General features: G+C 46.3%; 2 protein-coding genes across 10 annotated transcripts in view; both read right to left on the bottom strand.

The window, feature by feature from the left end:
* The window catches only part of LOC144936170 (la-related protein 1B-like), a 38103-nt gene extending 32807 nt beyond the window's left edge, over positions 1 to 5296 (bottom strand). For all 4 annotated transcript variants that reach the window (XM_078863098.1, XM_078863097.1, XM_078863096.1 and 1 more), the window contains exon 1: positions 4277 to 5296. In XM_078863098.1, the coding sequence (XP_078719224.1) occupies positions 4277 to 4706 (430 nt within the window). In that variant the 5' untranslated portion in view covers positions 4707 to 5296. The remainder of the gene's footprint in view (positions 1 to 4276) is intronic.
* A 1634-nt stretch (positions 5297 to 6930) lies between these two features.
* ABHD18 (abhydrolase domain containing 18) lies at positions 6931 to 27114 on the bottom strand. 6 transcript variants are annotated; one of them, XM_078863102.1, is made up of 14 exons: positions 26863 to 27109; positions 22186 to 22389; positions 21225 to 21309; positions 19791 to 19891; positions 19512 to 19590; positions 18555 to 18641; positions 17612 to 17637; positions 15489 to 15627; positions 15016 to 15105; positions 12900 to 13001; positions 11759 to 11907; positions 11412 to 11629; positions 10307 to 10469; positions 6931 to 9494 (listed from the first exon to the last, which is right to left on the bottom strand). In XM_078863102.1, exons 2-14 carry the CDS (start codon positions 22269 to 22271, stop codon positions 9434 to 9436), a joined length of 1386 nt encoding a protein of 461 aa, XP_078719228.1. In that variant the 5' UTR covers positions 22272 to 22389; positions 26863 to 27109; the 3' UTR covers positions 6931 to 9433. The 6 variants fall into 6 exon arrangements, 4 of the variants coding, with proteins under 4 accessions (XP_078719228.1, XP_078719227.1, XP_078719226.1 ...); XR_013637385.1 differs by having other exon boundaries at positions 10307 to 10434; positions 11412 to 11907; positions 26863 to 27113; XM_078863101.1 differs by having other exon boundaries at positions 6931 to 9490; positions 11412 to 11907; positions 26863 to 27113.
* Positions 27115 to 27281: the final 167 nt, after the last annotated feature.

The following is a 27281-nucleotide window of genomic DNA, read 5'->3' on the forward strand; positions in this document are numbered from 1 at the left end:
GTACCAACCCTTCTTTCACAACTCATTTGGAATCACTATCTATGTGATAGCATCTAAAAAAAAATTCACATTGCGAGGGCCAATCCTAATCACCTCGGAAATTGAAAAAGCACCCATTAAAACCTCGCGTTGCCACTACCCTAAACAATTTTTCAAAGAAATACTGTAAACAGTGGCTTGGGTGTGTTTTGGAAGAACATTTCACAAAAGTTGGCCAACTTGGCCGGACGAACCAAATGCTTTCAACGGGCCACGTTCAGCGGTCTAAACTGCGGGTGCAGGGCCTGAAGTCTACCTAGCAAACAGCAGCACGGGAAGGGACTCCACTGAAACCCTTTTCAGCTATTCCTGTTCCTGGTGCATTGGCCCGTCCATCATCTGTGTCGCAGGCGCGACACTCGAAACCTCGCAGATCGTGAAAATCCATGCACACGCCGCATTATGTAACCATGCGGTGGTTTCTCTCCTCCAGCACGCTGTGCAGGCCCTGCTGGAGGGCGTGACGACGCACGCCCCCTGCCGCCCTTACGCCTCGAGACGCACTCCGCCGATTTGCACGCCGACAGCTGCGGTGAGTGCACCACTCACGGCTGCCTGGGGCACAGAGGGTGCCACAGTAGTGGCCGGGTGTTTCAGAGGCTCTACACTGCCAGCCAAGATTCGTGCACACGCAAACTCCTCATCCCAAGTGGAGGCAAAAGCAATGTCACACAACCCGCCGCGATGGACAAAGGATTTTTTTTTTATCAACCTTTGCCGAGTACGCTTATTTCTCCTCTGCTGCCTCCACTCTGGAAACGCTTTCCCCCCAGTTATCAGTGCTGTTGATTCTCAGCCTCAGTTCAAATTTAGGTCCAAGAACTCCCTTTGTTCCTTTGTTTATCCTCTATCTAGACTATACGCATACCTTTTCTGAGATGGTGGCATTAAGATGCGCTATAAATCCAAAATGCGCTGTAATCAGGCATTAGGCTAAAAAGCTGCACCATCCCCTTAATGCGTGCCATGAGCCAGCAATGAAAATCTGCCTGCTTTCAACAGATCCGACCGCCTCCTAGATTGTGTTATGTCAGATGCGATCCCTTTTGGCAGCACTTAAGTGCACTTGTGTACCGTGAGATAAACGCATTCAACACACAAGTAGCTGATCAGGTTTAAAACAGGCGTATTAATTATAAACGCGCACAAGGGCTGTGCGTTTCGTGGGCAATTAGCGGTGTGTGAATGGAAGCACATGCTCATTATGGCTCCCCTGCAGATGCAGACGCCTCTTTCAGACCATAATCCTCTAGCTGGGATTAAGTGCCGAGTTTATCACACGCCACGATTACGGCCACTCCTTAGGGTTCAACTGCCCAAGTGGCCTGGTTAGAAGCGAGACCTTTCAAATGGTGCCGCTGAAATCCTGCCGGCGAGCGTGAAAGGAGCTCCCAGGACAGGGTTTAGAGACATGGCAGTGAATTAGCGGTGAACATCATCTCACAAGGGTAAAATTCAAGGCTGGGAAATTATACTGGTACATTTTTCAAAATATGGGTAGCCTGTGTGTGTGCTGTACACGCCGTTTAATTTGTAAACTCCAATTTTATTTCAACATACAATTGAATGTACAGCCATTTACAATAGCCACAGCCATCAGACTGTAATGAGTGCAGATTTACGATACAGGAATAATAAAAATATAAAATATTTACAGTGTCAGTCATAAATTGACACACTGGTATCCTTTATATACACCGCATTCTTAACGAATTAATTGGAAAGGGAAAATACAGAAATTAATGCAGACTCAAAAGACAATTGGTCTAGCTCCCCTGCAAATGCCCCCCAAAGCCTAGCAGGGCTATATCTGAAAATATATTATACTCACCCAACATTCAATCACTCGACTTAAACTATGTAAATGTGGATTACTCCAACAATTAAATCTGGACAAGACGACTTAAAATATTTACATCTTGCACAATGTATTTACCAGCTGGCAACTGACTAACCACTATTTCGAGACCACTGAGATGTTGTGGTGAGAATGCTCGAGAGCAGCGTTTTTCAAAGTGCGGGGTTCCCGGACCACCGGTGGGTCCACAACAGTCCTCCAAGGTGGTCCCCCGCTGGCTTGCGATGCAAATACAGGTTGATCCAGAAATTATGACAATGTTTATAGCTTTTGTTTAAGACATTAATGTTACTTCTAGTTAATTTAAAATGAAGTATAGTTAATTTAAAAATGAAGTTCGGTAAACTAATCTGGATTAAACGACCCTAACCCTTTGATCTAAATGCCCCCCCCCCCCCCACTAAAAACCCTTTAGGCTGCGTATTTTTTTTCATGTTCCGGAAATATGATTCATTACGTTTGAGTGGTATTTAGAGGCAAGTTAATGCATTTTGTCACCAGGGGTCAGCTGTGTGGGCCGTGCATCCGCTGAGTGGTCTGCAGGCGAAAAAAGTGTGAGGAACACTGCTCTAAAGTGAATTCTCTTGATTCTAGATTTGAAGTTTTCGTGACTGCAAGGATTCACCTGAAAGACGCTTGTGTTGTGCCCGAAACGTCGTGATTTAATTTATTTTAATTTTTTACCTACGTGACTTTACCGAAAAAACCAAAGAGTATGAATTCTATTGAAGTTGTTTCTTGGGTCTAATTTATCAGGTCCTTATGTGATGAGGCTCTGAGGCCAAGATCCACCTATTAATGAAAATATTTCAAGAGTACATTGACACGGGTGGTTAATTACAACAATCATTATTTACATGAGGACAAGAAATTATTCACTCCTTCACGCAGCTGTGCCTGATTCGAGGAAACTGGGCGGTAGTCACGCGTTTGTGGAGAGTGACATCACAACAATTTCGTAAACATTGTACTTCAATCACGAAACTCTTGGGGGTTCCAGTTGCCAGCCAAGAATATCAGAATGTTTATTTAACCTGGAGAAATCGGATGAGCTATGAAGCTATTTTTCAATTGTCCAGTAAGGGGCGGATCAGAGAGTTACAACAATACAAAAAACTGTAGTAGTTCAAATTATAGGAAAAGTATGCAAATCACCAAAATAAATAAATCTAAAGTATATACGTTTAAATTTCCTAAGTACACCTATATCCAAGCTTGAGCAATGTAGCAAAATAGCAAAACAGTTCTCGACCACACGAGCACAACACAGCCCCCCTCCACAAAATTGCACGTTCGTGCGGATGTGGTACTTAAAGCGGTCCTGGGATGACTGTTGCACATGCAATTGTGGAGCCCTTTTGTCAATCCACTGCTGGATAGTTCTCCCCCATGCACCGCAGGTCATTGTTGCGTATACTTAATTTTTCCTTACAGGGCCTTAAATGCTTATCCGTGGCCGTTCGTTGTATTTTGTGTAAAAACGCCTTTCACTTTGTAATTTAACGCAGTGAAACGAAACATCACCCAATGATGTTCATGGTTTGACGCATTGGCGAGGCACCCGTGCCCAGGCGAAGTAATGCCACTACCACCCTCTTGGCTTACTGTGCCACTTAAAAAAAACCCTCGATACATCCGTCAATAACATTGCCTTTAACTTTTTCCCCATCAATTATTTCACAAATATGATGGGCGACCAATCCATGGTCAATGGCCATTCTTCTTATCACGAGTCTTAAACGTGTGCTCAGGAAGAGCACTTCCCCATGCCTTGTACAGATCTCTGTGGGGGGTGGCAGCGTGGTCGTGCTATGGGAGATGCTGTGAGCTAGCCAGCCAGCCCCACGTGGGCCTTCTCTTCCTCGCCGGCCCCGGGGGGCACGTTTGCTCCGGGCTTTCCGGCATTTTCTCTGTGAACCGGTTCTCTGCCACTCTCATCCAGCTGCAACAATCTCAACCGCCCATCAACTGGAAAAAAAAAATCTGCATTTAAATGGAAGCAACCAACGTCCACGAGCTTCGTCCAATCGAAAGATCTTTTGGGTTTTGCTCACCCGTTAGTGGTTCTTTATCATTCGCGCTTATAAAAAAAATCGGAAACGAAACTAATTAACACGGTCGTGCAGGGGGTAACGGACGGGTTATGGTTTTGGAATGAGAACGGTAAAAACCAAACGATGAATTTCATCCGAGGGAAGTCGTCTGAGGCCTGTTTTTATTTTTAAAGGATCTGGACAAACATCGCGAAACAAAATTCTCCCGCAGAGGGCCGCGCAGAAACTCCACGTGGCTTTCGTAGCCACACAAACGGCCCCATTATTATGTATCAGTACTACGACTTCAGGCTTGACCCAGAGCTCTACCACAACCACCACGAACCTGGTAGAGGGTCCTCCTCAACGAGCGGCGATGGACGCACGGTGGTCTCCGGCACGGCGCTCACCGCCACCGTCATCTTGCGAGTCGTCCACGGGTTCACCTTGGGCGGGGGGGCCTCCACGAACTCCTTCGCCTTCACCAGGGGGGCCACGGCGGCCGCGGCGTCTTCCCTCTCCGCATCCCCCTCGCGGGACGCGTCCACGTTCTCCTTGTCGCCACCACTACTGCTTGTTGCGGTGGTCGCGGTGCTGTTGACACCGCTGGCGGTGCTGTTGTGGCCGCCGCTGACGGCAGTGGGGGTAACGTTGCAGGTCGAGGTGTTATTCTTGCCGCTGCTTTTGCTGGCAGTGGTGGTGGCGTTGCCTCTGCTGGGGCCTGCTGCTGGGCCCAACTCGGCCACTGGGCCCGGCGCTTCGACCTGGGCCGACATGGCCCACGGGGGCTTCGCTGTTGCTCGCCAAAGAGAAATTCAAAAGCTGCGACCAACGCTCAGAGGTGGAACTCGAGCACCGTGCGATGATGCACGGCCTCTGTGTGGTGCCGCACCACGTCGCGAGCGGCCACGTTGAGGCCCTCACCCGACTTATTCCAATCCCACGCCTCTTTTACTTATTCCTCTCGAAAACAAATCGCGAGCCAACAGCAGCAAGCAGCAGCGTGCTTGGGCCCTTCGCTTAAGAGCAATTAACGCGACGCTCACAAGTAAATAAAAACGTTATGAATTTAAAGGGAAGGGAGAAAGCGAGACACGAGGCGAGGGCGCCCAGCACACACAAGACCCACCACCGACCGACCCCGTGGTGCCGCCCGCCTTCTCCTGCTCGCCTCCTGCTCTAACCCTTCCCGCCAGCGACCAGCCTCGCCCGCCCGGCTCACTCCATGCGAGGCTCGCTCGGGCAGTAGTGCTGGAGGCCACGGGGTTCAAACTCAAGAGAGCCAGACGCGCTAGAAGTCGACAGAGCCGCCGCCGCTACCACGCCGCGCACATGGTCTCGCCGCCATGAGTGCGAGGAGGGCGCATGCCTGCGCGATGACGTCACGCCACGCGTGACGTCATCCCTCGCGTCCGCCGCAATGCACTGAGAGGGGGCGGGCAGCAAAACTCTCGAGAGCCGCGCACGCGAAATTTGTGTCGCGCTGGCGGAGCGCGAGTGACGTCATCGCGCACGGTCAGGGTGTAACGTGTCGTGACGTTATCACGCACGGTCAGGGTGTGTAACGTGTCGTGACGTCATCGCGCACGGTCAGGGTGTATCACGTGTCGTGACGTCATCGCGCACGGTCAGGGTGTAACGTGTCATGACGTCATCGCGCTCCTCCGTGGGTGCCGGCGGTAGATGTGACGTGTGCGAGTCAAACTGGTGGCGGTGACGTCATGACGACGGTGCAGAGAGAGAAGGGGGTGGGGGTCGTACGTGGCGCTCGCTGTGTGACGTCACGCGCGGCGAGTGAAAGTCCACGTGTCTCTCTTGCGGCGTCTCGAGTGCCGGTGGTGGCCTGCAGTGAAATCATCATGCGGCCGACGACTGCGAGGCCGTAACATGACCGGCCTTTCTTTTTTAAACAATACACGTTTTTTGCCTGGGGTTACTGCTGCCGTGTTCTAAGGTTGGAGTAGAATATTGTACCCTACATCAAACACAATTGCGGTACAGTATGCAGTTTGCGAGCTCGTAAGATTACGGTGCACGTCCAGTGGGAAGAGGCTGGCCCCTGACGATGTGGAATTTCCACCACGAACTCGTGAGTCAATGAGCGGATTAAAAACTAAACTTTGTATTTCATCGGGTAAAGGCCCACTGAACTATATGGCAGAGGTGGGACAAAGTCATTGTTATGCAAGTCCAAGTCGAGTCGCAAGTCATCAAATTCATGACTCGAGTCTGACTCGAGTCCAAGTCACATGACTCGAGTCCACATCTCATAGGTGGGACAAAGTCATTGTTATGCAAGTCCAAGTCGAGTCGCAAGTCATCAAATTCATGACTCGAGTCTGACTCGAGTCCAAGTCACATGACTCGAGTCCACACCTCTGCTATATGGCTCTTCTTCAAAGGCGACCTGACTACAGATGACAGCTCAACGTGGAAGTATCGCACTGATAGCAGCCCGGAGAAAAACCCACGTGGCAACGGGGAGACACGCAAACCACAAATATACAGCAGGAGTCAGGACCGAAACCACGACCTACTGCATACCAGGCGAGGGAGTTAACATCTCGCCACCGTGGCGCTCCCAGATTAATACGTATCATCAAACATGGCCAGTCCACTGCTGGATGAGAGCCCCCCCCCCCATGTAGATCGTAGAGGTAATTCGACAATACGATACTGTACTTTATTCTGGTTCGTGTGGGTTGAAGGCAGGGAACATCCATGTCGGAGCATAGTAATCCAACACGTAAAAATTGAAAGACGTTCATTCTAACACGTCATTCAATTCATTTATGAACTCATGAAGCAATGTATTTCCACTGATGCTATTACCAACCATGATCTATCCACTGCTGGGATGGTCTCTGACATCACCATCCTTTGCAATACCACAATGGCACAATACATCTCGCTCTAGACACTACAGTATTCGCATAACATTGACAAAATACATAATACAGTCATTGTTATAACCCAATAAACACGTGAAATCATTTTTGTTCAAATCTTTATTGAATTTGCTTTTATAAATAAAACAAAACTGGTCTAAGACAACACGGCGGTGATGTTTTCACTTGGTGCAAGCACCGTCACAGCAACACCACCATCGACAGCCATTCTCAATCCACTGCTCAATGAAGGGGTGGGTGGCATCTGCCGACTACGAGGCAAAATAAGGCCTGCAGAAGTTGCCTGGCAGCAATGGACAGCATCGCCCCACCGTCAAATGCAGAGCTCACAAAAGGAGGGCTTGCAAGAGCGTTACACAACGTGCACCGCTTCATTGGGCAACGCATCAGAAAGAACACGAACGAACAGAAATTGCGATTTTGGTCAAGATACCCAGGGATGTGGTTTTAGTTATCGGTCAACTTTGCTCAAAGACCAAGGAGACGACTTGACAATGTTACATGGGAGTAATGCAGTTAAGCGAATATCTGTGCTTGAAAGCCACTCAAGAGCAATGAGTTTGAATACATTGCAAAGGAGGGCAACATGGGGAATTGACTAAATTACCGACTTATCACAAAGCAAAACAGCTTTATGAGAATGTACATCAAATATGGTGACGATGTGGTGCAGAGGTTAGCGTGCTGTGCGATGAACCCTGAGTTAAATTGCGGGCCACAGCTTACACCTGTGGTGGGTGACATCTGATTTGGTCGTATGCGCGCCATTCACCAACCCACATTGATCAGCGTAGTTAAGTACATATAGTCAATCAACGTCCCCGACTGAAAAAATATGGGGAAGCTTTCATCCAGTAGTGGATTGATAAGGGTCTGTTAATTATTAATTGAGTATCACTATAAAACATTTTGGCGGGTAAGCAGCCAACGACGTGACCAAAATCAATGATTATACCAAATAACCTGCATTTCATAGCTTTACTGCAACAACCCAAGTAATATCACAGCCTGCATTGAAATATTGAATAACATTTTACACACGGATGCTGAACTCGCACGGTGTTCAAGTGGCGTATGGTGTAAATTTCAAGTTAACAGATTTTTTTGGGCAAGTACATGTCACTCACTGCAAGGCACCATGGTTGCACAAAGTCCACCACGGTCCTCACTCAGTACATCAAGACGTTGTCGTTGACAATAGCACTGCCTTCAAAAGCCATCACTCATTGCAAAATAGCATATTATGAAACCCTACATGCACAAATGTGAACGAAGCAAAATCAGCAACATAATTTGCAGCGATTTGCACAGTAAAGTCATCGATTTTAAAATTAGAGTTACGTCACTTGGCAATTTACTCATTTATACTGTTTTCCAATGTAAAACTATAAGCACTCATACTCTATAAACATTGCATATTTCAAAAAGGCATGATCAACAATTACTAGGCACAAATCTCTGATACATAAAAACAAATTGTAAAGAAATCACCATGTTCAATTTACGGAAAATAAATGCAATTTACTGCTGGTGCCTTCATAAAGGCCATGATAACTTTGGCGATGTAGAGTATTTGGCTGCTATAACTTTCCACGTAAGCCACTTTGTTGAGCTATCATTTGTTGCCAGGTCGCTTCTGAAAAGAGCTATATAGCTCAGTGGGCCTTACCTAGTAAAATAAATAAAAAAGGTAAAAATAGATTGCTGGTAATCACCAGCAACAGTTTTTATTATAGACAATACAGTAACTTGGTATGACAATGTAAGTGTTCTGCACAGCTAAAAAAACACAGGTTTGCACTGTTTAATAAATAAAAATTGGTGTCGAGCACAAACTTGATTGTAAGATGCCATCCCAGTTGCCCACAAAGGGGAGTAAGCGATCAGCTTTGACGAGATTTAGGCAAGTGCGTTTATATATCTAAAATCGCCATGTTTCATGGCCTTGACGAGGGAAAATCCAAGAGGACGGAGGTGACAGACAATTCATGACCGGAACCAAGCGAGGCATCCTCTCCTCAATGAGCTCGAGGGCGACAAGGGAGGATACACTGTGCACCTATGCAAGTGATGGACGGACTGAACTCCCTGCAATATTTTAGTTCAGCTAAGTACAACATATTAATACACTTAAAAACACCGCATTTCACGGTGGAAGTGTGGTATAAAAAGGATGAAGTTTACAATCTTTTACTGCTGTCTCCTCCATTAAGCTGGGACAGAATATAGTCGCCCAAAGAAGCGGACTTGAAAAACATTCAACGAGATCAACAGAAACTCACCTTGTTAGCTGAAAAGAGACACTTATTGGCCAGAATGGCTTTGTGCCACAGCATGCGTTAGCACCCTAAACTCAAATCAGCAACCCATATTGTCCCTTCTTATTTTCGACAACAATGCAGCACATTGGCCAGTGCTAGCTGAGACCCTTAAAATAAAACACAAAATTCCCACGAGTGGACATTGCAGTTAACGATACAGCCTGAAAAATGTATTAAATGGCACTTTTGCTGGTAGCGGCAGTTAAGATAAAAAAACAAAAACAAAATGGTGTTGCACGTGCGACCAGCTTGATGACATGCGAAGCGGTTGCGCTATCTCCAGGCATCGGGATACTTCCTCACGTAGCGGCTGAATGCATCATAGATCGCCTGCCTGTGAGATAAATCACATTAAGTTACTTTACACCTTTGCCAATTACGATCGCCATCGCCTTCCACCAACAAAGGGTGCCAACATTGCCAACCTGATTTACACTGAGGCCACGTAGTATTTACATATTAGTGCACGTGTACAGCCCCTTGTCAATCCACTGCTGGATGAGGGCCTCAAAATCCAACATGAAGATAGAATTCTTCTTTATGTACTGCGTCCTCCTGCCACCCAATTACCCAACAGTCGAGTATCTCATGCAGATTCCTTCTCTGACAATAATAAATGGGTGGATTTTGAGGTGTCCGGTGGCTCAGAGGTCAATGTGCCAAGCTGGTATCGTTGAGACCTTGGGGTTAAATCCAAGCAGCTCATAATTAAAATAGATTGGTCTCAGTCTGATAACGAATTATTACACAAAAAAAGACACCCATCACATTAATTTTGTCTTACACTAAATTTGTTACAGCACTGTTAATGAAAAATATTGCTTTGTCCGTCATGTGACAAACATTACTCTGTGGCAAAAGAGGTGGGAAAGTGATGCCCCCTGCTGTGCAAACTAGAGGTCACAAAGGGATTTCACAGGTCGCTGCTCTGTGATATCCACTCCCGTGAGCAGGTCTCTAATTCCAAGGATTGCACTGCTCAGAATGGATTCTAAATCTCATGAGGTGACACCAGTAGCACAATCGGGATACAATTGCAGAAGAAAAAAAAAGGATTTACAGCTTGCATAGCAATACATCCCGCATCTCATAACGTAGATGTCATGACACAGACCCAAGTGGTGTGGGCCCATATCTCGCACTCACCTGAACTGGCTCTGTGAGAAGAGGTATGTGCTGATGTGTCCTCCATCCAGGTAGCGAACTTCACAGCCCGGCCAGATCTCATGCAGGTCGCGCACGCCCGCCCGCGGTATGTACGCGTCTTGCGTTGCCTGCACCACAATGATGAGGCTTGGGTCCACGGGCACTGCCAGTGTTACACGCGCATTTACGCACGTACACATCGTCAGCCATGATCAATCCACTGTTATTGAAAGACCTCCCCAATCCGTTTACATGCCCCAGAATCCTGCGTGCAATAATCTACCTATATGTACACATGAATACACACACACGTGTGTGTATATAGAAAACCCAAAAAACGAGGATTCATGAAATTGCATTTTTACAGACTGCTGGGGGAAGTTCTGTTAAGTTATATAAGCTCCAGCATGGCACACGAGGGGGTGGTGTAGTCAGAACCACGCCCGGATTATTTCGTCTCCTCTTTGTTGATGTTTACACATCGCACCAGGTACTAATTTCACCGATGCTAATTTAGGTCACCGATTTCATACTCCAGTACACTATCCACTATGCCACCACACCACCACGGTACAGCTGTTGTGGCAAGTGATGTTAGTGAACATCTATTAAGGCCTGCCAGGCAGTGAAGGGGTGATGTAACCAGAACAATGCACTTCTAACCACCTTGTGTCCCAGTTTTAAATGTAATGCATAATTTCATGCTAAATTGACCTTACAGTAGCTCAGGGCATGTTTAGATAACTGGTAATGGTAGGTTGGGTCTGTAATCAGTCCCATCACAGTGTTAAGAGTTATATTATATTAATTTACAACAGTTGATCATACTTCACCACATTGGTCAGTACAGATTGGTGAAAGGGGTGCCCAGGACTGCTTCAGATATCACTCACCACTGATGATAGCCAAAGCTGGGAATCAATCTCAAGTTGCCAGATACATAGCACATTGTGAGAACCAATTCTCCACTGCTCTACCCCAACGATTCAGGGTCAGTGGTGGTCTATATTAAACGTAAGCCCATTCATTTCTTATAACTGCTGACCCCACACGCTGGCCTGTACCACATCTCCCCAAATTGCTCCGTCTCGATTCCAGCGCGCACCAGAAAAGTTGCCGACGTGCGTGCACTCGTCCATGACGCCCTTCATGAAGAGCAGCGACTCCTTCCTCAGAAATGCCTTCCTCCTCTCGTCCTCGCGCCGCTTGTGTTTTCCCTCCTCCCTTCTGCTGCTCGTTTTCGCCGAGCCGCTTGCGGTCACGTTGCCGGCCGCCATGCCACCCACAAAACTCATGGTGGCACCGCCTCCAGCTAGGGCACTGCTGGACTGACCAATCACATTCACAGTCTCATGCCCGCTTTTGGCTCGATGGCCAATCAGATTCAAGTTGTGACTCGCTTCGGCCACATCTTTCATCCCATCCATCAGTTTCACGGTCCCGCCCACTCGCCTGTCAATCACACCCTGGGCCCCGTCTCTGTAATCTGGACGGCCAATCGGAAGGTTCTGGGCACTGTCCGAATGCTGGAGGTTGTGTAGGCCGTTGAGGGTGTCCGACGATTGTCGCACAAAGTCTTGGCCCATCCTGAAAGAATCCATCTGTCAGTAACAGACGGACAGTGCATGACCACAGCTGTTTAGAAGATGACCCATACATTTCTGAAACGGTGTTCACTGGAGTTGAGTATATACTGGGTGACCCAGTCTGACTTGAATAAGCAGTTGCATTTCAATGGGTCGTGGTCCAAGTGTCGATCGCAGAAGCAGAATAATATTCGTTGTATTGCTAGTGAAGGGCCTAATGCCATTCACTGGAGTTTCCACGAGGAAGATGAAAACAATTACTCAATTTATTAATAACATATAAATTGGGCAACTTACCATTTTACAAAATAAATTTGTTTCTCTGTAACAACCTGGCATTGGTATTCTGCAATGTATGGATTGTTTGCAAAGTATCATCCTGATTAGAGCTGTTTGCTATCGCATGTAATTTCTTCGCATTCACTACATCCTAAATGCTGTAGCTGTGTACATGTGTATCCTTCATATTCATTTTCCAAAACAATATTTAGTCTAAATATATTACACTTATTTAAATGAGTGAATTGGAAATCTGACAATTGTCTGCATCCAGGAAAATCATACCTGAGATGTCATGCCAGCTTCAGTTGCAATTTATGCAAACAACCATCGTCTATGGACTTGTAAGGCCCCTATTACTGTGGAAAGCGCAATATAATGCCAACACGATGGCATTGATGACAATGCAAGTAGTAATTATGTAAAAAAATGATGAGGACGATGATGGTAGTGTTGACGATGAAGACATTGTTAATGGATTATCATAGCAATATATTATATAAAATAAACTATGATAATTATGGTAGCGTACATAATTATGATAACAGTCTTGATGGCAATGACAATAATGATGACAGTGATGGTGATTATTGAATAAATCTATTGCAGTGATGATGATAGTTATGGTGATAATAGTAATGGTGATAGGGATGAAAATAAATCACAATGGTAATTGTGATGATAACGTATTACTGTCACGATGACAATGATCGTCTGGCTGAGCGTACCCCGCAGTACTCCAGCAGGCGCGTGATTTCCTCCTCGTACTCGCTCTCCGACGCGTACTGCTGCTCCAGCTGCCGCCAGTTCACGGCGTGGCTCAGCACGCCCTGGATGGGGAGTGGAGTAGGGGCGGGCGACGGGAACATCAACACGCAGTCGTCGGATTGTCTCTGCTGCACTGCACGGCACGGCAGGTTTGACCACACAATGCTGACACGGTGTCTCGGAAATCACCTTCTCGGCCAGGGATGGGGAAATGTTTCCTTCCTGGGCACCGGTCGTGACTTTCAAATACATTTTACGGCTCACACACTGACACACACCTCAGTCACTTCTGTCATTACAAGAGGCCCTTGCTGTGACCGAAGTAGCTGAGCCCGGGAAAAGTAGGAGCACAATGCTGCCATGCCAGATATATTCCCCTCTAGCACCCGATTAGTAGTGTGGCTAAGATGCTTGCATTCACCAATAAATATTGTTTGTGGGCTGTTTAAAAGTGGTAGGCCTCATGTGGCCGTGGGTCAGATATGGCTCAAGAAGGGAGCCATGTATATTCTCCACCTATATTCGAGGCCAGGGGTCTGCAACCAAAATAATGAGCCATTTTTTTGTCATGCGGTAAAATATTCAATATTTCAAGAGCTGCAATGCATGTTCATGACGTCACAAAGCAGTCCTTAAAGAGCCGCATGCGGCTCTGGAGCCGCAGGTTGCCGACCCCTGCTATAGGATAATGCCCGACCCATTGTGCTCTCTGTGCCCTTGGGTGTCTGCATTCATTCACGTGATGTGTTACTAAAGTAAGGCAGGGCTTCCAGTTTTTTTTATTGGTAAACAGCACCAAAACCTCTTAACAGAGGAACCCAAATGTGCTCCATCACTAGAGTGCTCCACCCTGGAAAATGGGGTGAATCAGATTCTACAACTATGATGAAGGGCCACTGCACTTCTTAGTTTATTAACAACAGTTTTTTTCCCTGTAAAAACTGCCGATTAACCTATATAGGAAAACTGCATATCCATCAGACTGCACAAAGCTGTAATCGTCAAGGACAATTATAAGCTTATCATATATGCAGCATTCGTCAGTGACAAAGTAATGTCAGTGACGACGGTGGTTTTCGGGCTATGAAAATGAAATGGCAATGTAATTACTTGACGTGGCCATTCTCACCTGCCCTCCAGGCAGGTGAGAATGGCTAAACCTTATGTAACAGGGACCTAGTTGCGTGCTACATTCTACACTCTTGGTTTTGTACACTATTGTTGTTGACTATTTAATCACGTGCTTACTCCAATACTTTGTGTTGACTCAGGTTTTCCTTGAATAGCATATGGTTCATCTCATGGTCTCTTGCCTGGTTATATATTTGTAGTGACATTGGGGATGTCACTGTATGGTGCCGGGCCGAGAGGGCCGTGGCGTGCGATGTCCCTACATTGCGGACAGCACCGGGTGGGTTGCTGTGCGAGGTCGGCTCTCGCACAGCACAGCGTGCGATGCACTGTCATCACGTACACCCCGTAGGTGGGTGTAGTACCAGCCCTAGCGGGGCTTGGTGAGCACCTGGATAGCGCGGGCACCACACATAGCGTGTAGTGCGGGCTCCCACAAGGGGGAGTGGGAGAGTGTCAACCCAGGGGCAGGGTTGCCCCGGGCCATGGCACTCTGGTTGACCCCGTAGCCACGTGATCACATGTCCGGGGAGAGCTCTCGAGAGGGATCGGGAGCTAAAACGCTCGAGAAGGCAGGCGGGGCCAAGGGTGGAGTGGCCCCTGACCCGGGAGAATAAAAGGTGGGTCCCTGAGAGGGACCGGGGTCGCTGCATTCTACAAGCTGGAAGCTCTATGTCCTACGAGACATCAACACGTGGTCGGGGACCCGAGTGAGGGTCTGACCCGTCGTAGCTGTAACTCCTACGTATAGAGTAGTTAACTGGGTGGTCACCACCCTAGGCTGTATCTGGTGAAGGGGCAGTTACCCCTTTGTGTTAATGGGTTGATGTTACAATAAAAGTGTTGCCTCTAAAGAACGTCTGCGACTCAGTTGGATTCACTATATATTGAACGGAAAACGAATGCAGAGATGAGTGTGTCTTTATCCGGGTTGCGCCAACTCACGGTGGTGAAGACGGCGGAGGCTGTGGACCAGGAGAGGCAAGGCACCAGTGGGATTGGCTTGGGCCAATTGGTGACAGCCAGGGAGGCCATCTGCACAAAAACAAAGATGACCCGTATAGCCTTTAACAGACTGCTGGGGCAAGTGCTGCGAACGGACACCTATGAAGGCCAACACGGCACACAAGGGGGTGGGTGGCCAAGTCGGCCTAGGTGAGGCCCAGGACTGGTTCATATAATCGTCAACGATGTTGGTGGCAATGAGGGGGAATGAAACTCGGGGTCGCTAGGTTCGTAGCGCAGCATGCTAACCACAGCAACCAACGCTCGTCACACACGCACAAACGCACCCTTATTGTGCCGTAAATGACTTGCATATCAACAAATTGCGTATCTTCTACAAGCCATGAATTCCATTTTGCCATCTCTCATGGTAATTCGGAACGAATGGAACAGGTAAATGCAATAGTACGCACGTGTCCGCCCATGGAGATGCCGGTCATTGCAAGCGGCCCGTAGCCTTCACGTTCCAGCCAGTGCAGCAGCGCGGCCGACTCGAGGATGAGGGCGCCGCCCATTACGAACAGATCTGACACGTTCCGCAGGCTCGAGCGCCTGCACACACACACACACAAGCACACGGCATCCCACAACACATGGAGGTGTTACCAATTAAAAATAAATAATATTAAATTTACCAAGGCCCACTGAGCTATACAGCTCTTTTTCCGATGCGACTTGGCCATAAATCATCGCTCAACGAAGTGGCTTATAATCACGTGAAAATGTATAACAGCCAAATACTCTAAACACGTGTTTCTAAATGCAGAGGACCCAGAGAAAAAATACACGTGACCACTGGGAACAAGTGCAAATTCAAAATACACAGCAGGCATCAGGGTCGGGATCGAACCCACGACCTCCTGCATACCAGGCGAGGTAGTTAACATCTCACCACCGTGGCTCCCCTTTCGATCCTCGCCCTTTTAGCCGTGACCCCATGGTGACTGATGTCTAGAATGATCCTGTGGAGGTTGGTGGATCCTAGGAAGGGGGCATCGCCCTTTGGGAGAAACGCGTCTGTGGGGCACCGAGGTGGTGTCTTCAGAAAAGCATCTTTTTTATTGTATATTTGTGAAATTACCAAACCCAGTGGGGGTTGTGAGGTGACCAGGTGGTGGCAGTACAGCAGGTGGGTTTGCAAACTCATCCTTTAAGACCTTTGAGTGTTATTTCCTCATGTGCATGATGGTTTCCTCCCAAACTTACAATATTTCTTCAAATGGGATTGGTCAAACTTGCCAATGCAGGGCCACGTCTAAAATAGGCATGAGACAGTGAGGCTCTCCTGGGTAAATGCTGGATCAATAAATGAAATTACAGGAGTACGGAGTCCATAGGCCCAGAGCAGAATTGTTCACTTGTTGTTATGACCTTAGGTGGAAATATGTTGTGTTGCTTATTGAAAAAAAACACAGTACATATTTTCAACAATATTAATTTTAAAAATGGTAATTCACTGTTAATGACCTCATAAGCATGTTCCACTAAACATCTGGCATTTCAGCTATTATTAATTTCTGTACTGATGCTTGAAAAACATCTGGCAAGGCCTCACTGTGTCTTGATCAAGACTGTTCTTGCTTTTCAATAGACTTCTGCTTGAATGTCTGGCCAACTGCATTTAGAGCATTCTTATGAACGTGGGAGAAAACTGTAAAGTACCAAGAAACAGACACACTCCCACGAGATAATCTTCTGCGTTTCCTCTGCCTGTGACCGAATGCCTCTCTCTACAAAATGAATACGCTCACTTTGTCAGTACAGAATCTTCAGATGTGCTAAAAACTGCCAAGGTATACGAATCCAACTGTATAGTATTGCATTTAAAATAGGTCAGCCAACTTGTTGGTGCACACAATGATTACAGACTTGCTGGCCAGTAAGCTTGTTTCTCATGTAGCACAGCGACTCTTGTTAAAGCTGGGATCCCCACGTGATCTCATAACCTGGCCTGCAACCACCGGATTAAATGAGGTAAATCCCTGTAAAATCTGGGCGAGCCCCTCAAGTTGTATCTACTGAACCTTGTTGATGAGCTGTAAATAGACGCCGTACATTTACACGTAAAGTTATCTCATCAATACACTGTTTGGTGAGGGCCTCCCAATGCTGTATGGGTCGTATGACCATACTTCACCACACTGGTCAGTACAGGTTTGTGAAGGTAGATGTACCGTAGAAGGGATTTTGCCAAACTGCCCTCTCCTGCCAACGGAGCAGCCTATCACACAACCTGTTCTGTAAATGGTACCTGGCCACCAAAGCACTATCCAGGCCCAAAATCCTGCTAATCTTCTGAAATCTGAGATTGAGGGCATTCCTGGATATGTGGTCACAGGTATACAGTGTGTAAATACTGTTTTAAATGCCCACAAAGTACAACAGTGTATAGTTTATATCTCTCAACCTATCATGTACCACATTTCCTGTGTACAATTTGTATGTCTAATTGTACCGGTGTCCATGCCATCTTAAACAACTTTTATCTCAATTATGTGCAGCATTTTTAGACCGTTTTCATTGTTGCAGTACTTACACTTGGGCTTTGGGCTTCCTGTAGCCATGTGGAATCCCCGAGGGTCAAGGTTCACACGGTAGCACGGGTGTCATCGTGTTAGCTTCAGAAGCTCAACAGACCATTCGGCCACAGGGTAGAAGTCAAATATTTGGAAAGATATACAACTTCAATTGTAATGTGTTACCAGTTTCCATTTCATATACACCTCTGATTAGCACAGTTGGCTACGTACGTTGCGAAAAAAGTTCAACATACATACATACAGTTGCTCGGGCACTGTGCTTTGAACCTGAGTTTGAGTCCCGGTCATGGCTAACATCAAAGGCGAGGGATGACTGAACTGGTCATGGGCCCTCACCCGCCTTTATCAACCCACACTTGTCAGCGTGGTTAAGTGTGGTCGAATAAACTGTGAGGAGGCCTTCATCTATTAGTGAATTGACAAAGGGATTCTCTATTATTAATAATTATGTAAGCGCACAGACACTTCGTATTCGTGGTTGCCTACAAAATCCAGGCAACTGCATTACAGATTTGGTTTGCTGACGAGTGTGTAGAGCTTGAAACTGGTCCACATATTTCGTACAATAAAGCTGCCATTTTTTAAATATAACACCGGGAAGAAACTGTTCATGACGAAAAACTTTGTTAAAAACTATTTTTTTAAGATATAATAACTTGAGGCCCTTTGCCACTCCAGTGCTGGATGAAGACATCCTCACACCATATTGGCCGTGTTTTTTTTCCCTCCATGCTTCACCATGCTGGTAAATACAAATTGGTGACGTGGGGGGCATGGTGCTAAGCCTGGTTCAGAAAGCACTCACGCAACTGATGTTTGCCATGGCCAGACAAAAAAATGTGCCACCGCATCCTCCCCTAAGCAGCAGCCTATTAGCACTCAATTGTAAACACACGTGGCTGAAACTAATGCAGCCCACAGTTGGGCTTGGCGGAGGATATAGTAGGGGTTTTCCAGCAGCAGTGACGAGATTCCGGCCTCCTTGATCATGGGTCGTGCCATGAGCGCGCGTCGCCGCCAGAAGTACTGCAGGACAGCGAGAACGGTGTGAGCGCGAACACGCGCAGCCATGTGCACAGTCCAACACACAACGGCGCGCACGGGGGGCCGACAACACAGCGATTCACCCCAACAGTATTCTCGGCCTCACCGATTGTGTTTACATAGGAAAAGTTATGTTTTTTTCAAGTGCAGGTAATTAGAAATTATTGCTAACCAATGTTCAAAGCATGTATTCATGAGCACTGTCCATCCGTTTGTCTGTAATGGGAGGTGCAACGACTCTCATAAAGATGATCCAACATGAACAAAACTTTGTATAAAGCTGTATTGCTATCATGGATTTGCCCTTTACAAACATGATCAAAAGCATTTACCAAAATTTAAGAGACACTCATCATCATCACTAACCACCGATAAAAGCACCAGTCTCGCTGTCTTAATCATTCCGGCTGAATCGCATGCACCCTACCGAGCAGAGCCGCTATCCAAGCTCGGTCATGTCATCATGGCCTATGGATGCACTGCTTCCTAACATGCCTGGCTCGAGCACTTCTGTTTTTATCGCTAATTCAATCAATTCATGTTGTAAAGTGTTACAGAACCGATGCACACAAATGATTTCTCTCCGTAGATTTATATGTAGTTTAACTCATTAGCCACGATAGAACTCGCAATGGCCAACAGCAGATGATCGCTCTAGTAACTGGTTGCAGATGTCTGTGAGCGACTGTGGTGGTAAATTAATGGTAGACTACAGCTGGCTAAGTGGTGAGCACATTAACCAATATGCCAACACAGAAAGTGACAAGACATATTTAATCAACAAGACTCCACCCATCGTCAAACTCAAGAGGATGCAGAGAAAGACTCAATCAACAAGAAATGCAAACTCACATGGTCCCCAGTTCCCGCCAGGTGAATGCACACGGGCCTGTTGGCTGTCTTCCATTTCAAAGGTAGAATGAATTGAAATCTGAACAGGGAAGGCAAAGGAACGATATATTTACTACTGGACACAATAATTGGTTCATATGGTGTTACAGCCTTACTCAAGTATACCCATCTGCAGTATCGTGTGTCCTGCTGTATCGATATGGCTGATGTCACAGTCACAGGAGATCAGCCGATAGCCTGGATGCATGGGTGGCAGGGTGAGCGCTGATATGGTCTCACCTGGCTGTGACGATCTCGGGCGGCATGATGCCGGGCAGGTAGTGCTGCAGTGGCGACGTGAAGTGCCCCTCCATGATCCGCACATCGGACTGCTCATAAACCTGCCACGTGACATGTTAGTGCTACACGCGAGCATTAAACGTCGCTGTTGCAGCATAACATTACTTTGCTATTGCAGCAACTACCAGCAGCCCTGTACAATCGGGCAGATTTCTCAAACAATTGTGAATGTGTGATAAGTGTGAAGGTTGACAAGATGTTATATATAAACTACATATTTTCAGGGAGCGAGCCAAGCTATAATTATATTTTATGGCAGCCATATTGTTTTTCAAAATGGCCACCATTGTCAAACGATACACCTAAAAACTGTACTTTTAAAGGCACATAGGTTGCTTGAAGTGGCTATACACACATTTGTGACCAAGAAATTTAAGACACTTTTAATGCATTAGAGGATAGGAGCATGGCTCATGCCTATGGGTATACATGCCTTAAGGCTGTCGGCATCTCCCATGTAGTGTGGATATAGCTTTCTGGAGTCTAGATTTACTGTAGTGTAACCTACACAACTTACTCCAGTATTGCTATGTATGTTGGCCTCTTCAACACCATCCCCTTAATCTGATCGGACTTTTTTTGAAAGGCAAACTATAGCACGGCCCTATAGTGGATCGCTGAGCTTATCTTCCTGGCAAATCACACACTCCTCAAGTATGTGGAACAAGCGTGATGAGGTAATGTTCTTATGTTTACTTATATTTCTTACTTAACATGCCTCAGATTTATCAATAATTTCAGCCACCACATTCTAAAACTACAACTATAATCTTCTTTCCCTCACTGGGAGAAGTTGAGAGATACAAAAATTGCATTTTATTAGCTTGAGTAAAGATTTTTACCTTGTAAAGTTGGATATGGTCAATCTTGTTAATAGTTGATGGCCAACCTCAACAAATGGCAACCATGGTGATCAAATTGCATAAATCTTGACATACAAGATAACTAATCCATTCTAAGTTGAAATCAAGGTCTCAGTGGGTTTATTTTAGCTTGGGTCCCTCTCTGAAACTGTTGAGTTCATATTCATAAAGCATCCTGTCAACTTTAATGCTTAAATCACATGTACTATATCCTCTGCCAAGCCCAACTAGATAAATGTTCAAGGTAACCTGTAGCTTGGTACAACTCAATGCACTCTTATTCATTGGTGGGTGTGGCTCATCGATAACTCCTTACGTGTGTCAAACACATTCATATATACCATGCTGCTGCAGATTAATACATTTTTGAAAGCCTCCTTCCACAGCAGATGAAGATGAATGCTCTTCAAAAAACTTTTGCACATGTCGGAGCTGTATCAACACAATCTACGCACGGGCACCATGTTTAAACTAGACAATGTCACGTGGTTCTGCCAGCTGTGGTTTGAACCTTGTCCACGTGGATGGGGTAGTCGTGTGGCACCAGGTGCTGGCATCTCTCCCGGTTCCCGATCATCTTCCTGAACTCAAAAATCCTGCACACCCAGAAAATCACACCAAAATAGTTGTCTATTTTTCTTTTCCACTACCTCCCCACCCCTCACTAAACCTCTTAGGATAACCGAGAATATTTACAAGGGTTTTCAGAACATACAAATTAAGATGCAACAACTTACGCTTGTGAGACCTTCCGCAAGAAGAAAAGAGGAGCAGCGTCTGCGAGATATCATGATTTATCTCACGAGAGCCACTCACTATATAGAAAACTCAAGAAGCCATGGGCTGGGAACATTGCTAAAAAAATAACAAAGGATAAAAATCGAGATAGAATGGCAGCCAAGGCAGGGGAATGTGCACTATGTGACGACTCATATGCAGACAGGGAATAATATTAGAGCTCGTCTTGAACGGATTACCAGTGCATATTCACATCATGAATTAACCAGCCAGCAGTGGATAGAAAATGGCAATCTATATTTTTACACTCATGCAGAAACAGGAAATTCTCATGAAATTCTATGTTTGGTGTTGGAAAATTTGAATCTTTGACGTATTGGTTTAACTGAGATTCTTTGTGTGAAATGTATGTGACCAATTCATATTGGGCGTGGGTTGCAGACACCTACATGAGGACATAATCGCAAGAAAGCTGCTCTTCACTGTACAGCAACCTGACTGTGGAAGTCATCTCAAAACATTCAAACAGGCCAAGGCCGTTTGACATTAACACTTGCGAAAATGCATTTTACGATAAATCCACAACGACCAGCAACAAGTGGCCTATTCGGTGAAAATTAAACAAAAGCGATCGGTGCTGCATCGGTCCGGTTTCAACCGCCGAGGCCGTGCACAGAGAAGACAGGACAAAGTTTTGGAAGGGAGGGATTGCGAAGAGAGGCAGTCACGTTCACCTTTTGAGGTCCTCGGGCCGGCCCCAGCCATGCGTGAAGAGCTTGGTGAGAAGTAGGCGGCGGTAAAGCACGTCCAGCCGGCTCATGGCGCCCAGCGTCACTCACTCTGCAGCCAAAGCGCGCGCAGTAAAACCACGCTCAAGTGGCCCAGAGTCTATGCGAAGCACAGCTTGGGTTTACGGAGACGCAACAAGGGCACCTTGTCTGCAATCCACAGTGATAGAACAGGTAAAGCTACTACAGACCTGTAACTTCAGCCTCACGCCACTCCTCGCAGATGTCTTCACTAATGGGAGTGAGAAAGCCCCTCCGGAAGGTATCTGGCCCGCTCTTTCATGCTGGCCAAACATCTCGGAAGAGGTGGGAGTATCCACACTTTACCCCACCACATGCGACCCGCCAATGACTAACTGTGGTGTGATAACTGTAGCTGGGTATATCCGGGGTGGTGAACCAGGAAATCTTTCTGCACCTGGCACACCACATGCAGTATACTTCTCACTATGGTTGGGGCGACTAGACATTTGCCTACTTCAGTTTACCAACAACAAAGAAAATCCAAAAGAGATGTTTTGGGTTAGATCGCATAAATATATAAGTGTGTCGTTAAAACCCTCCACCACCCGACACAGGCAACTAGTAATGATTGTCACGTAAACAGAACATGCCAATTCGTCACGAGTACAGCACACCGGTGTGTTCGAGAGCCATGCCATAACAAAAAACCTCTATTATGGATGATATTGGTCGCGAAAGCCTACGTGTTAAACTGAACAGAGAAAATATTCAGTAATCACAATTAGAAAAGGACACTGGCAAATCATTGTTTAATATATTGTACGGATTGCATGCTTACATACAGTACAATGCGTATTTTGCAACAACAAAATTAAAATAGTATTTATTTCGTGAACTAATTGTGTAATATCTCTTGTGCAACCTGACTAACAAAATGCTTGCATTTGGCATTCATCTTTTGCACAGCCATTTGCTAACAAATATGAATTGGTGGAGGAGCGTTCTAGATTAAGCACAAAAATCACTAACTTGGGACTATGCGAATGCAATTTAAAATTTTACAGCAATGAACAAACAAAATAATCCGATATGAAGCAGCTTCTCAACACACACTCTGACCAGGCTTAAGCCCTTGTAAAAACACGAAACAAGACATACATTTGCACTTTTAAGCGACTGTCAATGTCTTTTTAACTTTTGGACTACCTGCCAGAAAACCAGAACATGATCTATGCCAATTGACAGTTCAACCTCGTGTGCAACTGCACAGCGATCATCTTAATAAATATATAAAAACGATGCAGATGTTGACCCCACTGTGTTGCTAAAATCCACTCAAACCTTTTCATTACTGATGTTAACAATACTTCGATTCGTCACAGATGTAATGGATCTGCGAGCCACCCTCACGCACACGCACCATGCGGACACGACATCTCCACTCTCACGACAACACGCACCAATCACACGCGGGGGAATGCGTGAGATGGGGGTCAGGGGTCAAAGGGCAGTGACGTCACCCAGCCCAGGCCCGGCCGCCGTGGATGTGTCTTGGGAGCGAGGGCGGAGATGGAGGGGTTAAAAGGGGCTGTGGGGAATGTGTTCGGGGTTGGTCTTGGAACGAGTGTTGCTGTGCGTTGGTGAAATAAAGAAGTGCTTTAACCATTCTACGACTCCTCTTCACAATGTTAACCGTCACTCTTTAATGTCAACTCGACCGACCAGCCTGACATAGTACACAGGAAATTCGTTTTTGCAGAGGACATTGGTACTCGCCACACAAGCCACTACAAGCCACCAGCCGCCCCAAAACTACGGACCTCTACATTTTGGTGGATTATTCCCACCACTAGAAACTTCACCTGAACCCATCCAAAACATTTGTGGAAGCCTTCCACCTTGACAACAAATCTGCTACTCAACTGCTCAATGTCACATTCTGCAATTAAAAGGCGATATACGAAGTAAATCCAAATTGCCTGGATGGGACTCTGAACCGGAATCAGACCTTTGGAAAACAATATTTTAAAGACACGAAAAGGGCAGAAGTAGGTTAGAAGCTACTACGTGGGGTCCTGGAGCTTGCACGCTTTGAACGGCAGCATTGGCACAGAGGAAAACTGTTGCCTCCCCATTCATCAGGACGTCAATAGCATCGCTTGAAGTCACGCAAGCCCTTTTGGACCCATGTGCTTCACCTGCAACAATGCAAGTTCAAACCTGATGAAGTTTGGAGAGCTGAATAGAGTTCAAAATAACTCTCAAACAAACACCTTGTGAATTACCCAATGCAGAAAATCCCTGGTTTTGATCTTCTATAAAGTAGATGGTCCACCCTAAATCACATCCTTACAAACCATGGCAGATTCGGATACCTGATGCTCAAATGGAAAATTAAAAACTATCCATTGTGCGACTGTGGTCATCCAGAACAGACCATACAACAAATAACGACGCAATGCCCGATCCACAAATAGAAGGAGACATTACAGCGATGCATTCCGCTGCTCCTGACTCGGTTGTCTGGCTTGCCCACCTGAATGTGAAATTGTAGTTTTTGCTCAACATCTACATCAGCCATGCGAAAGAAGAAGATTGGCGCAGATAAAGTACATGCAATATACTCGAACGCCGAGTACTGTCCACCGGATTGGTCGAGCAGCTCTCACATACAGAGTTCGTGGGCGCACAATTCGACACAGCAATGCCCCCCCGTGACCAGCACTGTGAAACCAACCTTGATGGAACGAATGTGTATTTAGCCCACATAACACTCCCCGAAGGTCAGAAGAGATGCACACACATTGCACGCACTTTCCACACCATCGTGGCCAACTCGAAGCTACCAACAATTCGTGTAACCCTCCGCTATCTCGCCTGAAATATCGCAAACCTTTATTGGCACCAGGGCAAAGGCTCTCTCAATGCGCCCTCCTTCAACGTTGAGTCGCGGTGGAGAACAACCTTGGACAACGTCCCAAAACAAGGGCCTCATCATTGATACCACCGCAAACCCCCCTCGGGGGAATTGGACCTACCAAGGACGACGTGGCCTGCTATGAATTGCATCTAAACATTGCACTGGAGTGGGGTCACCGATGGAATATGAAACACAGCCCTCATTTGGAACTGTGGCTGTCAAGGCCACACCAAGGGACACGTTGTTCCCCGACAGCGCCCACGTTGGTAATTCGCTGGCAGCATCTCAGACATTCCCAAAATCACTCCTGTCGTTCTTAACTGGGTCACCAACATCGACAACATATAAGGCTTGATAATCACACCCCAATACAAAGTGTTGTTCTAATGGTCAGCAATTATTCAAACTCCTATAACTGCTCACAACTCAAATAGCTCGTTCGTAACGCACTCATTCCTGCCCACTCGATTAATGAAGTTTACCACCATATTCTTGGTTCTTTCGGTAAAGTCACGTAGAAGGGAAATAATAAAGTAATACAAATATAAAACCATAAAAATTCTCACGACGTTTCGACTGCAACACAAGCAATCATCATCAGATGTGAAATCCACAGCAATAATTTTTTATTTTTAAATCCTTTATATTAAGTTCGCTTGCTTGCTTGCGTGCTTGCGTGCTTGCTTACGACCGTGCAAATCTTTCGGTCGTTTTTTAACCCACTTCCAGTGATCCAATCGAGCTGACATTTTCCACACAGACTCGTTGTGCGTGACAATTGATTTTCGTGAAAAAAAAATTCCAAAATTTTACACTGTTTAGGGGGAAAAAATTAAATATTTAATTACCAATTGCTTAATGCTGGCAGACAGTCATCTGACCCATAGGTGGCAGCCATCTCAAGCCAGAGGACGAGAGGACTCTAGCCGCCACGCATATAAAGGATTTAGAGTGAAAAACTTAGTTTTTAAGGGTTAATTTTTTATTTTCTTGCTGTGAATTTCACACCTGATGATGATTGCTTGTGTTGCAGTCGAAACGTCGTGATAATTTGTATTGTTTTATTTTTTTATTGTTTCCCTTCTACGTAACTTTACCGAAAAAACCAAGAATATGAATCCCTGCAGTCACGAAAGCTTTAAATCAAAGTTTACCACCGTCTACCTTGCTTAACGATGCCTCTCTTTTACTCATCGCTCAGTTGACACATTGCGCTCAAACACAAAGTCACGATTCTTCACTTGTTACCAACGTTATCGTGCCAGGCTATGTGCACTTTGAGAGCACACGAAATAAAGACACCGACAAGGACACACACAGGAACAGGGAGACATGCATACACATTGACAAATATTAACACTGCTCATATTGATACATGTACGCAATTACACACAGAATTGCACTTGCATGGGGTTACGGAAACGCACGCACACAAACACGTTGACAAAAACTTACACATCCAGGTAAATCTATATATACTTAATATAAATGTGTACATACTGAAACACACATACACGTGTTATTACACAGATGCAAACATACCTGCGACACAGACGCACAAACACGCACACTTACAAAGACAGACGCCCCCGTGTATCCTGAACAGACTGTTGGGGAAAGTGCTGCTAACCAGCACCTATGAAGGCCGGCATGGCACACTGACACACAAACAAACACGACGACCACAACAACAACAATCTCAAATTGACCGTGACAGCAAAATCGCTGTGAGCGAGCACCTGTTAGCCCCGGCAGGCGAGTTCAGCATCACACGCCCGCCACCTCAACTCTTCTTCTTGTTATCACCGTCCCCGAGGTCTCAATCACCACCTCCACCACCACCACAGCACCAACTTCTTCACTCCCCTCGTGGTGGCGACGGCCAAGTCGACCTAGAGGCGGCCCACGGCGTGGCGAGGAGGTCACATGAACCCCCCCCACCTCATCCAGTCGCCAGTGACTTGCACTCTTATTGGGCCAATCCCAAGTCACCTCCTATAGCCAATCACAGGAGCCCACCGCGGGGGGGGTGGAAGCGTGGGGTTATAACCAATCGCGTCACGGAATAATGCTGCAAGGGGAGGGGGAAGAGGAGGGGAGGCAGGAGGGGGTGGAGATCAGCGGGGGGGGGGAGGAGGGGGTGGGAGTTGAGGGGGAG

The sequence above is a fragment of the Lampetra fluviatilis genome, chromosome 15, assembly GCF_964198595.1.
Source record: "Lampetra fluviatilis chromosome 15, kcLamFluv1.1, whole genome shotgun sequence".
Classification (NCBI taxonomy): Eukaryota; Metazoa; Chordata; class Hyperoartia; order Petromyzontiformes; family Petromyzontidae; genus Lampetra; species Lampetra fluviatilis.

Coding starts and splice junctions, on each gene's coding strand:
- ABHD18 (XM_078863100.1), bottom strand. CDS start 22,271: ATGAGCCGGCTGGACGTGCTTTACCGCCGCCTACTTCTCACCAAGCTC. Junction 17,638..18,554: donor TGCTGGAAAACCCCTACTAT/ATCCTCCGCCAA, acceptor GGGATTCCACAT/GGCTACAGGAAGCCCAAAGC. Junction 11,908..12,899: donor GCCTGCTGGAGTACTGCGGG/GTACGCTCAGCC, acceptor TGTTACTGACAG/ATGGATTCTTTCAGGATGGG.